Source organism: Octodon degus, unplaced genomic scaffold (genome assembly GCF_000260255.1).
Source record: "Octodon degus isolate 3935 unplaced genomic scaffold, OctDeg1.0 scaffold00031, whole genome shotgun sequence".
Classification (NCBI taxonomy): Eukaryota; Metazoa; Chordata; class Mammalia; order Rodentia; family Octodontidae; genus Octodon; species Octodon degus.
The window spans coordinates 1,658,880-1,674,632 of record NW_004524607.1 but is presented as its reverse complement, the minus strand read 5'-3'; the positions used below and the strand labels follow the sequence as shown (position 1 = coordinate 1,674,632).

The following is a 15,753-nucleotide window of genomic DNA, read 5'->3' as shown; positions in this document are numbered from 1 at the left end:
CACACACACACACACACACACACACACACACACAGTTTCCAGCCCTCCATCCCTCTACCTGTAATGCCCTATCCTTCAGCTGGCTCTTAACTTCCGCCATCTCTACCTTGGAAGTGAACCATTACTTAGCAGTTCTACTTTCTGGCCCCAGTTGGATAGTAAAAGTTACTTAATGACACACTATACACTTAGTGTCAACTGTAATACTTTTTATAGAAATTCATAGATTGAATTGAGAGAAAATCTTAAAAGACAAATACAAAGCATGATAAATATGTCTTTGTTATCATTGGCACACTGGATTTGCTAATCCTTGTATAGTCCAAGGTAGTCAGTCTATTTCAGCCAGTGTAGGGGCAGCTTACTCTTTAGTTAAAACTAAAGGTACTCTGCTATAGCTATATTTTTAATGAAAATATAACAGCAAATCTTCCCCCAGATAACTTTTGATTTCCCTCGGCTGGCTTTCTTCTAGTAATTAAGAAACTGCTTTGAGCAGGTAGGTGGGATGGAGCCAGAGTCCAGGGTGGAGACAAAGGGTTGCTGATTCTGGAAACCCTGCAGTTGGTGTGATTGGAAGTTAAAATCCAGTGAACGTAGCCCACATACTTGCCCTGCTCCTTGCTGCAGAAAGTGGCATTCTACAGCAAACACAGGAGCTCCAGTGCACCTTGATGGTACCTCTTCATGCACATACATTATATACACAAGCCATGACACATGTGTCCTGACAGTCGCCCTAGTTAATGGGATATTTGGGAGATGGTGGTCTGCAGAGGAAAAGCAAGCAAAAGTCATTTCCTTGTCTTTCATTTCCCTTTTTTTAGTCCTCAGAGTACAGATCAACAAACATTTTTGTAAAGGGCCAGGAAGTTAATCTAAGGCTTTCAGGCCATACGGTCTCTGTCCAAATCACTGAACCTTCTACTAAGCACAAAAGTAGTCACAGACAATATAAGCAACGCAGCACAACTTCACCCAATAAAATTTCATTTTAGGACACTCAAATTTGAATTTCATGTAATTTTCATATCTCATGGGATATTGCTCTTCTGTGGATTGTGTTCTTATTTCCAGTCATTTAAATGTGTTAGAAGCTCCAGGGCAAACAAAAACACTTGGTGGTCCAAACTAGAAGTTATAGTTTGCTGAGTCTTGGAATATTCATTCAGAATTTCCTTACAATTGACCATATCTGTGTTCCCATTTTTACCTTAGGATCCTCTCCTGTGTATCAGGGCAGATCAAGGCTTCTGGTATCAAGGCTTCCCTTGGATTGCCTGTCTTAGCTGATAGTATAGACAGCACACTGTATAGTCTATAAGAGAAGAAGTATTGACCAGGTCTGTGATAGTGCCTATTTCCTTCTAGGGATAGGGTGGTCAGCTACACACTTGGACGAAGGCTTCCAACAGATCATGTGAGTGGACAGCTGCAATTCCGATTTGAGATCACTTCTTCCATCCACCCAGGTATTTTCAGCATGAACTTCATGTCTTGTCCTAGGCTATTGTCCTAGTGTGTTCCTTTCTTGAAAACACAATAACCATGGTTCTCTCTAGATATGTCCTAGGTTTTGTGCTTCTCTATCTTAAAACCAGAAGCCACTGATGTATTCTGGAAGCCAGATTGCTGTCCCATTGATTGAGAGGCTCTTCTTTACTTTGGTGACCCAAAGGTAGAGGGTTACACAATGGAATAGGGGTTGACAATGTGGCCAATGTAGACAAAGAGCCACGTTTTATTTTGCATTTATTGCCAACACCCACATAAGAGATACTCAGTAGATAATTTCACTATTGCACAAAAGTGAGTGAATGGATGGGAAATATCTTTCTAGCTTGTATCTGGATATAGACTGGCCAGTAACTTAAAAATATATTATTAAAGAACTATCACTATACAATGATTTCTTACAGTATCACTGAGAAAAGTAAAAGATATAAATTAGAAAATTTCAGAATCATCTGTTCTCCTCCTATAGTATGTGTAGATCATGTGGCCCCAGTGAGACTTGCTAGGTTCTCTTGGGCCACATTTGTATGTGGCCATTAAAGCTTGCAATGATTTTGGGAATTGAGAGTGGTTAGTTTACTATAACACTCACTGAACTCCAATTGTATCCATATATACCTCAGATTGTAACCAAACACCTTGACTGCTTTATCCTGTGAAAATCAGCCTTTTGCTACCTTCTGAGAATAAAACTGATCCTTCCTTGGTGTAGCCATAAGTACAGTTTTACAGTTCACTTGAGAGGTTGTCTTCCTTCAACTAGTGAATTGTACTAGTGCACTTGAAATGGAGACATTCACATCAGGCAAGGAATCCCACAGTGGAGCAGCTGGAGGACCGAGAGTTAAGCAGTACCTGCTGCTCTGCGAATGGCTGCTTCATGTGGAGACCCTGTTTATTTTTCTATTGCAATAAGCTTCATGATGACTGTGATTGCTCTCTTTTATCATCTACCCTTTTGTCTTCTCTAGTCACCTTAAATCCTGGCTAATCTGTTTGGGTACCCTTTGAAATCCATCCATAGGAAACATTCTATGAAGCCAGTACCATTAACTTTGCCAGGGATCATAAGGAACCACCCCATCTCTGGAGGCCATCCCACGTAGTAAACAGCTAAGCATCTCTTATTTGGGGCCTTTAGCAACAATAAAAAAAAAAAGAAAAGAAAAATTAAAAAATATGTCCACTACCACAAATTGTCATTAACGTGACAAGAACTCACTCTCACAGAACTTTTCCACAGAGCTCTGGTCAGAGAGAAACCCTCATGATCTCCTACATCCAACAACCGACTGTAGAAACCCCTCAGTGGCAACTTGCATTACTGCGCAGTAGACTAGCATCCCCATGCTCTCTCTGAGAAGGAATGACACAGTTTTCTTCTTGCCAGCAGATGATGAAGAGATTTCACTAAGCACTGAGCCTGAATCCTCAGAAACTCAGGGCAACCTCATGAACAGCCTGGTGGGAAGTGGCCGTGGGGATCCTCCAGATGATGCAATCAATCCCTGCGAGAGATTGAAGGCGGTGCCCTCGGGCGAGGACAACACCTTATTTGGTGCAGAAAGTCAGATCCTGGAGCCTGCAGGGCCCGTAGAGGATGTGTCATGCACCGCAGAGGCAGACAACCACGGCAAGGTGTTTGAGGACGCCGAGGGGGCTGGGGAGCCGCAGGATACCCAGCCCTCCCTGAGTGCAGAGGAACTGGCCGAAGGGCTCGGCCTGGATGATGAGGCACCACCTTCGCTGCTTTTGGAGGATGGAGATGCTTTTACCAGCAAGGAGGAGCCGGGGCAGGAGGAAGCGGCGACAGGGATTGGAGCAGGAGGGGAGGCAGAGGAAGAGGAGGCAGAGAAGCAGGAGCAAGGGGAGGAGGAGGTGGAGGTGGAAGAGGGTGAGCCTTGCAACCCTGAGCCGGAAGACCTTGCACTGCAGCTGAGGGGATCGACCAAAAGGAGGAGCCGGCCCTGCTCGCTGCCGGTGTCGGAGCTGGAGACGGTGATTGCAGCAGCCTGCGCGGACCCGGAGACGCCGCGCACGCACTACATCCGTATCCACGCGCTGCTGCACAGCCTGCCTTGCGCGCGTGAGGAGGGCGGCATGGAAGAGGAGCCCACGCTGCGCGATGCCTCAGACAAGGACGTGCTCAGCGAGGCAGATACTCTAGCAGCTGAGCCACCAGCGATGGATGAGGACGGAGCTGAGCACCAGGGAGGCCCTCCAGGCCCGGAGACCCCAGGTCACCCCGGAGGCCACCTCCCCGGCCCCGAGGGTGATGCACACCCCAGCACAGGCAGCGAGAGCGACTCCAGCCCGCGGCAGGGTGGCGAGCACAGCTGTGAGGGCTGCGACGCGTCGTGCTGTAGCCCCTCGTGCCACAGCTCCTCGTGCTACAGCGCGTCGTGCTACAGCTCCTCCTGCTACAGCGCTTCCTGCCACAGCCCCTCCTGCTACAACGGCGGCAGCCGCTTCGCCAGCCACACGCGCTTCTCCTCAGTGGACAGCGCCAAGGCCTCCGAGAGCACGGTCTTCTCCTCGCAGGACGACGACGAGGAGGAGAACAGCGCCTTCGAATCGGTGCCAGACTCTATGCAGAGCCCCGAGCTGGACCCTGAGGCCACCAATGGCGCGGGGCCTTGGCAGGACGAGCTGGCTGGACCCGGAGGGACGGTGGCAAGAACTGCAGAAGGTCTGGAATCCCCCATGGCAGGTCCGAGTCATCGGAGAGAAGGTTAGGCCTCAAACCTGGTCAGAGTGAGAATAGGACCACCGGGGGCTCGCAGGTCTCAGCGACAGGTTTTAAAACGAGACAGGAGGGACCGGTTCCCAGTGGGGTTCCAGAAGCAACGTGTGACTGGGTTGTGCCCGATGCGTGCATGTGTCTAGGTGTATATGAGAGGAGATGACTGTGGATTGCTGGCACCCCACCAGGTATCAGACACACTCCAAGAAGTACAACTGGTTGGATGTGAGTGTGCACTTGTGTGTATGTTTTTCTGCTTTAACCAGTCACCAGGACTGGAATGTGTAAGTACCCAAGTGCCAACGCTAGTGTCAAACAAATGGAACCATTGAGAAGTAATCACTCTATCTTTGACGTTAGATGGATGATTGGTAAAATATCTGCTGTCTTCCCAAGACACGTTGAGGTTTACCAGTAAATGTTAATGTTAGTTAAAGAACATGGATTTTACCTTTGTTTCAGAATTCAAGTAGTCCATGTGTATGGATGGCAAAAAGCCTACCCATGTTTGTCATTACAGTATTTCTGTCTGCTCAGTTCTTGTCCTAATTGTTGGTTTTGTCTCGTTGGTGTTGTCCTTGTTGGCTTTTTGCTGGATGAAAAGGAAGAATAACATGAATGTGTAAATCAGAGTGTAACACGAATGTGCAAACCAGAGTGTTTCTAATACAATTACAATCCCACAGCGGCCATCTTTAATTCTAAAATGTATTGAGTGTTTTAACCAAGGATGTTCCTTCTTACACCCATGGGATCCTACATTAAATTAACTCCTTTATCTTTATCCAAAATAGGTAACCATCTTCCAGTCAAGTGACAGTAGCATAGGGCAAATAGACAAGTTGCACAGTAATACAATTCAATTGTTTGAAAAGGGCAACACATGGATGCTATTTTGCTGTTTGACTGTTGAAATTCACCTATAAACAAAAAGTGGTGGGATTCTCTGTAGATTGTAAGCTCATCAAGGGCCAGAATTACACATTTTTATTTCAACCCTCAATACCTAAACAAATGCCCAAGGCCTACAAAGTTTTCTGAACAGGAACTAAAGTGAACAAGGCTGCCAATTTGTTCACTGAAGTAACTGAGGCAGGTCAGTCAGGTAGATTCCAGATGCACATGCCCACATATAGGTTAGTCAGCAGCAATTTAGGAAAGAAGACAATTTTAGAGCCTTGTTAGCTTGTTATTAAGTATGAACTGACAGCCATACGAGTATTCTTTGTCTACTTTTCTGCTTGCTTTCTCTCTATAAAAATATTCCTTTGAACTCCATGTAAAATAATTTTTAAACCAGGCATGGTGGGGAACGCCTATAATCTAAGCCCGAGAGAGGCAGAGGCAGAATGGTAAGTCTGAGTCTCATCTGGCAACTTAGTCAGACTGTGTCCACAAAAATAAACAAAATAAATAAATAGTGCTGTGGATGTAGCTCAGTGTGAAGGCTCTAGGTTTAATCCCCAGTACCAAAAGGGATGAATTGAAATCATTTTTAAAACCTTGCACAAGTGAACGAAAGGTGTAAGATGCTGTGATGACCAGCATGAGCCCTAGAGCCCTGCTCAGTGTCTATCCAGCTCCACCATGTCCTCAGCAAGTGACCTAAACACGCTGTGACTCATTTTCCTCCCATGTCCAATAGACAGGATTGGAGAATGCACCCCATGGGTTTGTTGGAAGAGCTAAATGAGATATCATAAATACTAGGAAGTGCTCTCCTCTAACAGACTGAAGGTTTCTCCAAGTAAACAACAGGGCCGACAGCATCCAAAATCACCCTTTCACTTTATATTTCCTGCACCATGTTATTTAAGGGAAATTTTCACATCATTAGGTACAGATCACTGCTCTAAGTAATAGTCAGTGTCCTCTGTGTTTTCCTGCAATTCCATTGTATTATTTATAAACAAAAGAGAATTGAAAAGGACCTCTCTGCTGTTTAGTTGAGAAACAGATTTCTTTCCAGCTTGCTCCACCAGGTCAGAACTCTTGCTTTGCGTTTGAGGCAAGCGTGGTTGTGTGGAGCTGGCTCCTGGCACTGGACGTAATGGCTTGCTTCTGCGCTGCGCTCCATCCATCCAATCAGCTGACTTGTCAGTCACATCACTGCATCTGCTTGGGGCTCCCACGCAGGTGGGCCAGCTCCATTAACCCCAGGCAAGCAGCAAAACTGTATTTCCACTAGCTTGGAGGAGTAATTAGCCTGTTTGGTTGAATTCAATACAATGAGATGTTTGTTGGGGTTTTTGGGTTTTTTTAAAGAAACTAAATTAAAAGTGCAGCAGCTGATGACATAACAACTGTACCATTGTTTTGTTTTGTTTTGTTTTGTTTTTTAAGTACTGACACTGAACACACAGAAAAACCAGCACGAACGTAGTCCCTGCTCAAACACAGAAGCCATGTTTGAAACAACACTCATCAGTCCAGCTGAGCTGTGTGTGGCAGGACGGTCACCTTCTTTGTTTTCCATTAGCCTCTCTGAGGAATGGAGGATTTGTTTAATACTAAACAATTTGCAGTGTCATGTTTTTAACATTTTAAAGAGTCTTTTGTTTTTGAATACAACTGTATTTTTGTTTGCCAGTTACCTCTAGGAATTAAGCTACTAAACTAAACCCTCCTAACTTCATTCATTAATTTAACCTTATTTTTGATAGGGTTAGGGGAGCTAGAGGAAGAAAAGAGACTCACTTTTCTCCGTGTGGACATTCTAGGAAATGATTAGCATTTCAAGATCTCACAAAGATCTAAACCATCACGGTCATGGTTTCTCTCCCTTTTGATCCAACAGGTAGTGGAACACTTGTTATTTGTGTCGGCCTTGGAGGACAGAGGGAAGAAAAGGGTTGACATTTATCCCCTGGCTATTGGGGTGGGAGGCAGGAGGAAACCAGGCTGAAGTTGTCTTGAGTCCTGGGTTCTTCTAGGTCTCCAACGTGAAGAGCAATCACGTGGTTCCATAGGCCATCATGAAAAAGAAACACTGTTCTAGAACATTATTGTGTCCATCATAAGTCTGAACTGATACCACCATAAACTATAATACTCTAGGACACGCATTCTGTGGATACAATGTTTATTTCTAGAATTTCTCCTTGTCTGTCCTTCCTTCTATCCTGCTTCTGTATTTCAATTTTCCTATTTTAGTCCTACTTTTATATATTTCCTTTGTCTCTTGTCCTTCCTCTTTGCAGAGCACCATGACTTGTCTGATTCTTTCTCTGACTAGTCTAGGAGAGTCACGAGTTCCCAGAGCACCTTAGGTTTCCTGCTGCAGCTTCCCTATATGAAGAATTTACCTTCTCAGTTCACAAGCTCCTTGAACCAGTTAGGAAAGTCAACTTCTAAAAGTTTCATTCCCCTCAAAATCAGAAAGCTGGGCTCTGTTCAGTCTTCTCACGAAACCTAGTCTTATGATAAGATATAATTTTGCACAAGCCCACTAAGCCTTTATGGAACTTTATAAATTCTTCCCATCCCTCCAACAAGCTTGTTTCCTTTTCTGGGCTGAAATCAGCCTCTGATTTTTGTCTCTTATATTTCTTTCTGATGACAGCTTCCCATCAAGAAAACTCAAGTGGTCATAAAATCATACTCTAACCTTACATACGAGTCTGTGTGGCATTCATCATTTCTCATGAAGTGTTTGGATTTTTTCCTCCTCCTTCTTCCTCTTCCTCTTCCTCTTCCTATTCTTCTTTTCAATAATTTCCTCCATCATGAATGACTGTGAATGTAGCAAACCATCACCAAAAAAATAGATTGCCAAACTAAATGTTTTGTTCTTGTAGTTTGTTTTACACTCATGCTTTTTTTTTGTGATGTTATCATAGCAATGAATGAATCTGAATTTCTTGACTATCTTGTCCATAGGTGAATGTCCTATTCTCCATAATTCCCAGCCAGTAAGCCAGCTTCCTTCCCTGAGGCCTGAACATCACCACTACCCAACAATCGATGAGCCTCTTCCACCAAGTAAGCTTTAGTTTTTAAAATCTGTGTCTTAACTTTTCCTGTCAAGTCTAAACAGGTCAGTATGAATTTGTATGTAAGCATCCAAAGTCTTTCCCAACTCTGTACCTATCACTGTTACCTAAAACAGTATGACACCTAGTACTAAAACTGGTATTTTTTCTGCCTACTTTTTCAGCTTGTGAGCTTGAAGAAATAACCAGATGTTTTCAATGTCCCTTATTTCCTGAGATGAAGCTCATTCCCTTACAAGCAACATTTGACGAATGTTATTGTTACTTGGAAACTATTCATGACCCTGAAATCCCACATTTCACTATTGCATTTAATTTTTTTTATTCCAAATAGTATAATTCTGTTATCCTCTGTTGGATCTGCTATCCACAAGTACCTCCACCTAGTAGGTACTAACTTCAACCCTCAGGGCCCAGGACTTTTACTTTCCTTGCCATAATTGCATCAGTAAGTAAAAGGTCCTAATTTCTTCTGTAGTCCTTAGAGGTGGCCAGGAAAAATACCACCTTTAGGATAGACTTCAGTGTCATTTTTTTCTTAGTAACAATAGTGTAGAATTAATACTTACCTAACTAGTTGTCTGAGCTCCAGAAATTCATTTATATTCTCAGATGCTCAGTTTTCTTATTTATAAAATAAAACTAAAGTGGCCTGACCTGCTAAGCACAACATTTGGACTAGGTTGTTTCTAGATATCATTCCAGAATTGACTTTATAACACTCCATTTTAATAAATTTATAGGAAGGAGCTACTACCCCAGATATTATAAACTCACTTAGCATCACATATGTTCATGAATTCCTGAACACCTCTGTTTGAGTTTAGGATTTTTAGTTGGTCCGACAGTTGGGGGTTATTATTAAACTGAGTTTAGGATATTTTTTCCACAGAAAGATGATCTTTAAGATTTGATAGGCCTTTTTTCTGCACAACTGAAAAATCTTTCTACAGGCAAGAAAAGAGTGTTTCTTTACATTCTTTTGCCTGTGCTTTTGTTAAGCTGTTACAGTTTTCAAAAGAATTATTTGTTAATTCATCTGTCCTTGGAAATTTGAGATCTTTTGCACAAACACCACCTTTTTTCACTAGCCAATTGTAGTTTATTAGTAAGGAAACAATGAATATTTTTGCTTTTAAAGAGCCAAGCCAAATGTTATCTCCTTTAATTTCTTTCTTTCCTGTTTTTTGTTTTTTGTTTTTGTTTTTGTTTTAATATTTTTGGCACAGGGTCTCACTATGCAGCTCAGACTCATGGTGATCCTCCTGTTTTCAGCTTCCCAAACACTGGGATTACAGGCGTGTGCCACCACGCCCAGTCTGGATGGCCAGCTCAGTGCACCCGGGGGCGAGACTGGTGTGGCATGTGGTGCTGGGGATCAAACCCTGGTCCCTGTACTTGCCTAAGCATGTGCTTAGTCTGCTGAGCTATCTCACTGGCCCTTTTCTTTAATTTTTGATGCTTGATTTCTTTTTTTAATAAATACATTGATTTATAATATAAATAGTAAAAATTCATCATTATTATAAATGTTTTACTTTTAGCACTGTGTAAAAATATCAATAACATGTTTTTGAGACAAGTTCTAAGTCATCCTATGCAACTAATTTAGCATAACCCTATCTCAAAGTAAAATTTTTAAAAGGTTGGCGATGTAGCTCATTGGGAAAACACTTACCTACCATGTATGACCCAACACCATGAAAAAAAAAGGAAAAAAACCTCCTGATAAACTTCAATCTCCTGTCCACAGAGCATGGAAAGATATTGGAAAAGTTGTGAGCCAATCCTCCCAGCTGAACTTTCTTAGATAATCTCAAATGGTACCTAAATAATTTCACTACTTTTTGTAGGTGCTTTCCTAGGCAAGCAAGATGGACAAAGATCCCTGCCCTCAGGGAGCTTACAGCCAGCCTGGGCGACCTGGTAGAGCCTAGAAGGGGACTTCTAATGAAAGGGAACTTCACAGGGTTTTAAGCAGAGAAGAAGCACTCTGGGCACCCAGAGCGCAGAAGCTTGTGTTATTCAACCCTGTTTCCTAGGAGCTAGCATAGTTCCGAGTTCACAAAAGTGCTAAAGAGTGTTAATAACATAATGCTCTTTAAAGATCAGTATTTCTTCCAGGTTAGATAACAGTCCTGTTAGATTCAAGAAAAAGAATTGTCTGGTTGCTTTTCTACTATTAGCTTGGGAGCCATTGAAATTTCAAAATTCTTCAATCAAGATTAACCACCAAATCGCACAACCACACATGCATACAAGTTCAGCAATGAGCTAGTTAATATTTACCACTAACACTAGACAGCTGGATTATCTAGTCATCAATTTAGCTAAAGCCTTCTGGAACACACCATACCATGTAACTACATTTTTCCTCAGCTTACTTTATAAATTAAATTTGGTGTTTGGGGTATTTTGATTTTCATCAGGCATCATTTGACCATCCCTCAGGTCAGGCACATACCGACGTGTCTCTAAATAGATGCGCCATGTACATATGAAGCCAAAACTAGGCCATTTATTTTTCCTCTTAAAAAATTGAGAGTTGCTATGTCATTACCTGAATGAAGAGTTTTCAAGAAAAATTATTATTATCTGACCTACTCCCAAAAGCTATGGCTTTTCTCACTTACGAGGCTGAACAGTTGTTTCCCCCCTTTGCCATCATTTTTGCCTTTTCCGCCGCTGCGGTGCAGTGTCTTCCCAGCATAACATCATCATGTTGTTGCTGTTCCCACCACATTGGTACGCATGGTCTCCAAGAGCTTCCTCCATTCATTCCCATGTGGTAGACCTTGTCTCCTGTGTCAAGCTCAGGTATGAGCACCCACTTCCAGCCCTTCAGTCTGAGGGCACTTTCATGCATCTCTCCTGCCGCAGCCCCTCCATGCATTATTACGGCGTGTATCATCAACGCTTGTGCCTTTTCCTTTCTGGTTTTATTTTTGTGTGTTCAATTTGACAAGCAAAAGAACTTATCTGTATCTTGGGCTCCCTCTGCTGTTCAGTACTGTTATTTATCAACAAGTTGGCACAGATTTAAAACTTTAATGTTTATCAGTAGCTGTTATGGGTTTAGTTTGGTTCTGGTCGGAGATACTTGGCAGCCACAGGTAGGTTGAAGGTAATTGTGAATGGACAACTTGCCTCAGTTCCAAATCCTCCCACCCACCCTCTAAGAGAAATGGCAATCAATTCAGCTTGATAAGCTCTTTAAAAGGGTCATCTAAAGTTACAGATATAAGGACTAAAGTTAAAAATCAGTTTTAGTACAAGTGCCATCAGCACTGAACCTAATTACCATCTGTTACGTTTATCAAAGAAAAGGTTCTTCTGCAGGTGTGTGGTGTCCAGCTGGATCCCAGCACTCTTGCAGGCTGAAGCAGAAAGGTGGCAAACTCAAGCTCTACCTGGACAATTTAGACCTTGTCTCAAAATTTTAAAAAGGGCTGTGACGTAGCTCTGAGTGAAAACCTTGGTTTCAACCCATAGTACAGGAGGGGAGAGGGGAGAAAAGGAAAGGAAAGGAAAGGAGAGGAGGGGAGGGGAGAGAAGAGGAAGGGAGAGGAGAGAAGGGGAAAGGGGGACTGATTCTCCAGTGTCACAGTGTAGACTCCACCCTCACTGGAGGACATGTCCAGGTTTCCACAACTGTCATTTAAGTAGCCAACAAATTTTCTAAAAATATAAATAGACTTTTTCTTTAGAAATTCTTAGAATTTGAACATGGGTTGTACCCAGAGAAAGCACCACTATTGTTTAGAGGGGCCCAGCGGGAACTCTGGATGTCCCATGCTCTGTTCTGCAATGCCCCATCCGGTACCACTGGTGACTGGCCTTTGTCACAACCAATGGTGAGTTCTACCTGCAAGAGACCTGGAGTGGCAGCTGTTCACGTGGATCAGTGGTTTGTCCTTGATTTCTCTTTTTACCTTTCTATTAAACACTAGACTGGGAAGCTCGGATTGACAGCCATGGGCGGGTCTTTTATGTGGATCATGTGAACCGCACCACCACTTGGCAGCGCCCAACCGCGGCAGCCACCCCCGACGGGATGCGAAGATCTGGCTCAGTCCAGCAGATGGAGCAGCTCAACAGGCGGTTGGTGATCAGTATGCAATGAGCTCCTCTCGACCTAAAGACACCCACACTTTCCTGCCCAGTGAGCGGTCAAGGAAAATAATTAGGTTCCTTAAGGACCTGTTCATATTAAAAAAAAAAAAAAAAAAAAACTGTTCATAGTACTCGGAAGGCGGGACCTAAAATAAGGTGGCAAAAGATAAGTGGAGCTTGAGTGTCACTTAAAATGGGGCTCCCAGGCCTGGAAGGGTAGCTCGGCGGTCTAACCGCCTGTCTAGCAATGCACCCAAGGACCCAGGTTCTATCCCGGTTACCACATGCTGTGTGGGCCCTGGAACCCCGGGCCTGCAATGCTGACCCTGAAACCAAGTATGATGGTGCACGCCTCTAATCCTAGCACTGGGGAGGCTGAGACCAGAGGATCACTATGAGATTGTATAGAGAGACCCTGTATCAAATAAATAAAAATATTTTTTAAAAAATAAAATAAAATGGGGCTCCGCTGGACTTCTTACAGGTCCAGTCTAGAAAACAGGAGTTTGTAGCCACAACCCCCAGCCCAAGTCTTCGCAAAGAACGTTAGTGTCCCATAGACCTTCCAAAAGTGGGCCCCTAATTATACGTGGACATGCATTTCCTGACAGACTGGTCCATAGCCATGGTAAAGTTCTCAACAAGTGCAGATCTCAGAACAATTCAGCACACTGCAAGGACAGATTCCACAGGAAACTTGCTGCAGGAACAACTGTCTCATAAATCACCATCTTGGTCTCATAATCAGTAGGCACTCATACATGCTATTTCCTGAAAACCTTTCACCTCAGAAAAAGAAATGTTCACAAACATCCTTGGCACATGATGCAGTGGCAGCTCCCTTAATCCCAACTACTTGGGAGGCTGAGGCAGAAGGATGGAGGGTTTAAGGCCAGCCTGCACAATATATAATGAGACCCTGTGTCAAAAACATTTACTATTTTGGAGGAATTATTTTCTTTAAAAACTAGACCCTTTAAAAAAAAAACTAGACCCTTACTATTGATCTTGAAAATAGGTCATGCTAACATGAGAACAAAACCGTAAGCCGTGCATCACCCTTGTTTCAGCTAGCAGAGAGCGGTATGTCCACCATCTTGATTCCAGGGACCACAGTGGTAGCTTTGGCATGCTTGTAGCTGCCAGGGATGCAAGCCACAGGCACGCTTTGGTTGTAACTGCAGCAGTGTGCAGTCCTTTGTCTGTGTCCCACATGAAGCTAAAGAAAAGGTTGAAAAGGAACAAGAAAAGTAGAGAACGGGGCTTGAGGAGCACCTGTTGACAGCAAAAGCCTTTGAAACTCAGCCGTATCAGCCAGGAGAGGGAAAGTAGACCACTGAGTCCTATCAAAAACACACGCAGTCAGAAACCTCAACTGCTTGTTACTATTGTACACAAAAGAATGTGCTTTAGGTGGAAGTCACCAGAACATTTCTTTATTGCTTAAACATTTGGAAGAGATTTGCTTCCCATGTTTCTTCACCAGTGTTTAAGTCATTACTGAGAACCATAAAGGATTTTCATTGGCTCATACCTCTGCAGTCATTCATACTGGAACAAATCATCATCCAGGGATAGCCTTGTGTCTAGTAAAACTCGTGTCTGAATTTTACTAGACATGGGTGCACACAAAAATCCATGAACGGTACTTTCAAGGTGGCCGCAACGAAACACCTGCAATTTTGTAGATGCCGCAGCAAGCTCATTTTACAGAAACCCTATTATGATTCCATAGGCCAGCCTGAGAACTGTCTTGTTAAAATAGATGAGCTGAAATTGTTCAACCGACTGAAAAAGCATTACCAGGGCATGTGCACAAGAGGCACAGTCTGGAAAACAGGAATTCATAGCCACAACCCCCAGCTGTTTGAATGCATTCAGCTGTTTGAATGCTGAATGCTAAATATGTAAACAGTGAATAAAACAAACTATAACTCTGAAGCAGAACAAAGTATTTCTTCTATGGATTTTTTGTTCTATGCATATAAAGCCATAAAAGTTCATAATGTTCAGGATGTACAGCATCAAATTCAGGCCAGGGAAGCTGGACTTCGTCGCACTCACTGCAATCCCAGAGCTCTGGAAGGATCCAGCTTAAAAAACTTAGGGATGTAGTTTGAAACCAGACTGGCAACTTAGTTATTTAGCAAGACCCCATCTCTTTCTTAGGAGGCCCTAGATTCGGTCTCCAGTACAGAGACGAAGGAAGTAAGTTTGGCCAAATTCAACTGGAGCTGGCCCACTCAAGAAGTCTTGCAGCTTTTCCTCTATCAATTTCTGTGCCCTCCAGTAGGACTGAACACATGGGGAGGAAAGGCCAGACTTTGCCAAATTAAAAGCTGTGTTTGTGGTTTGTCTGAACAGATAAAAAGAAAAGGAATTTAGCAATTTGAGAAAGTACTTATTCTTGTGAAAAAACCTACCTAGGGAGGGTCAGCTAACCCTCATATAAGAATACAGGATTTTGAATATTTGTCTGAACCCACTGCCTTCAAGCATTTAACGCTTCCTGTGATTTAGCATGATAAGAGCAGCCCCCAGTGGCACCCCACCAGTCTTTCTCTAGCTCATCTGCCACTCACATGGGAATCATTTTCTGATAACCAGCAGCTATCAGGAGAAATTGGCAGGGTCACTGTCTTACCATAAAACAGAACCACATCTTGATGTTACCAGAACTGTCCCCTGAATCCCCATGATTGTGAAAATCAGCTATACACTGGTGTTCTGAAATTCAGAGGGCCTGAAGACAGTGGATGAACTCTTCTGGTCACCTACAGGGACCACGTCAGACTCAGCCACTCTGCACAAATGACACACCCTCCCAAGCCTTTGTGTCTTGACCACAGGCTCCCACCATGGGGAGGCCCCTCACTGTCTGCCTCCCACCTGGGACACATGGGTCCCAGGAAGTGACATAATTGGAGGTAGATGATGGTTGTTAGCTTAGGTGTCTTGTTGTGCCAGTCACCCTGACTGGTATCTAGTGCCAGTGCCTCTTTACTAACGTGGCCCTGGGGTCACTCTGCCAGCAACAACTTCACGGCCATCTCCTCATTTTTGTTTCTGCTGACTTAGGAGGGTTCCTTGGTAATTTCGAACTTATTTAGAATATCAAAATTTTTCCTTAATATTTGCTTTGAAAACTAGTTATTCCCATGTGAATTGTCTGTGTTCAGGTTCTTATTTGGGGGTATGATATTAAAAGGTTCCCTCCTGGTTAAATTGTATATGTTTCTATTTAAAAATTGTGTATTTAAGCTTTTTATCAATTTCCCTATTAATATACTATGAGTGTTTAACCTTTTGCTGCAAATCAACCTTTGGCTTCAGGGAGGAAAGAATGGAAGGAGGGAGAGAGAGAGAGGACATTCACAAATAATTCTTTTT

At 43.2% G+C, this 15,753-nt stretch overlaps 1 protein-coding gene across 1 annotated transcript in view; it reads left to right on the top strand.

Moving 5' to 3' along the window:
• The window catches only part of Hecw1 (HECT, C2 and WW domain containing E3 ubiquitin protein ligase 1), a 372,273-nt gene that overhangs the window by 218,542 nt on the left and 137,978 nt on the right, over window positions 1–15,753 (top strand). The window contains exons 8-11 of the mRNA XM_004629654.3: window positions 1,372–1,472; window positions 2,909–4,246; window positions 8,138–8,239; window positions 12,201–12,351. Coding sequence (XP_004629711.1) covers window positions 1,372–1,472; window positions 2,909–4,246; window positions 8,138–8,239; window positions 12,201–12,351 — 1,692 coding nt within the window. The remainder of the gene's footprint in view (window positions 1–1,371; window positions 1,473–2,908; window positions 4,247–8,137; window positions 8,240–12,200; window positions 12,352–15,753) is intronic.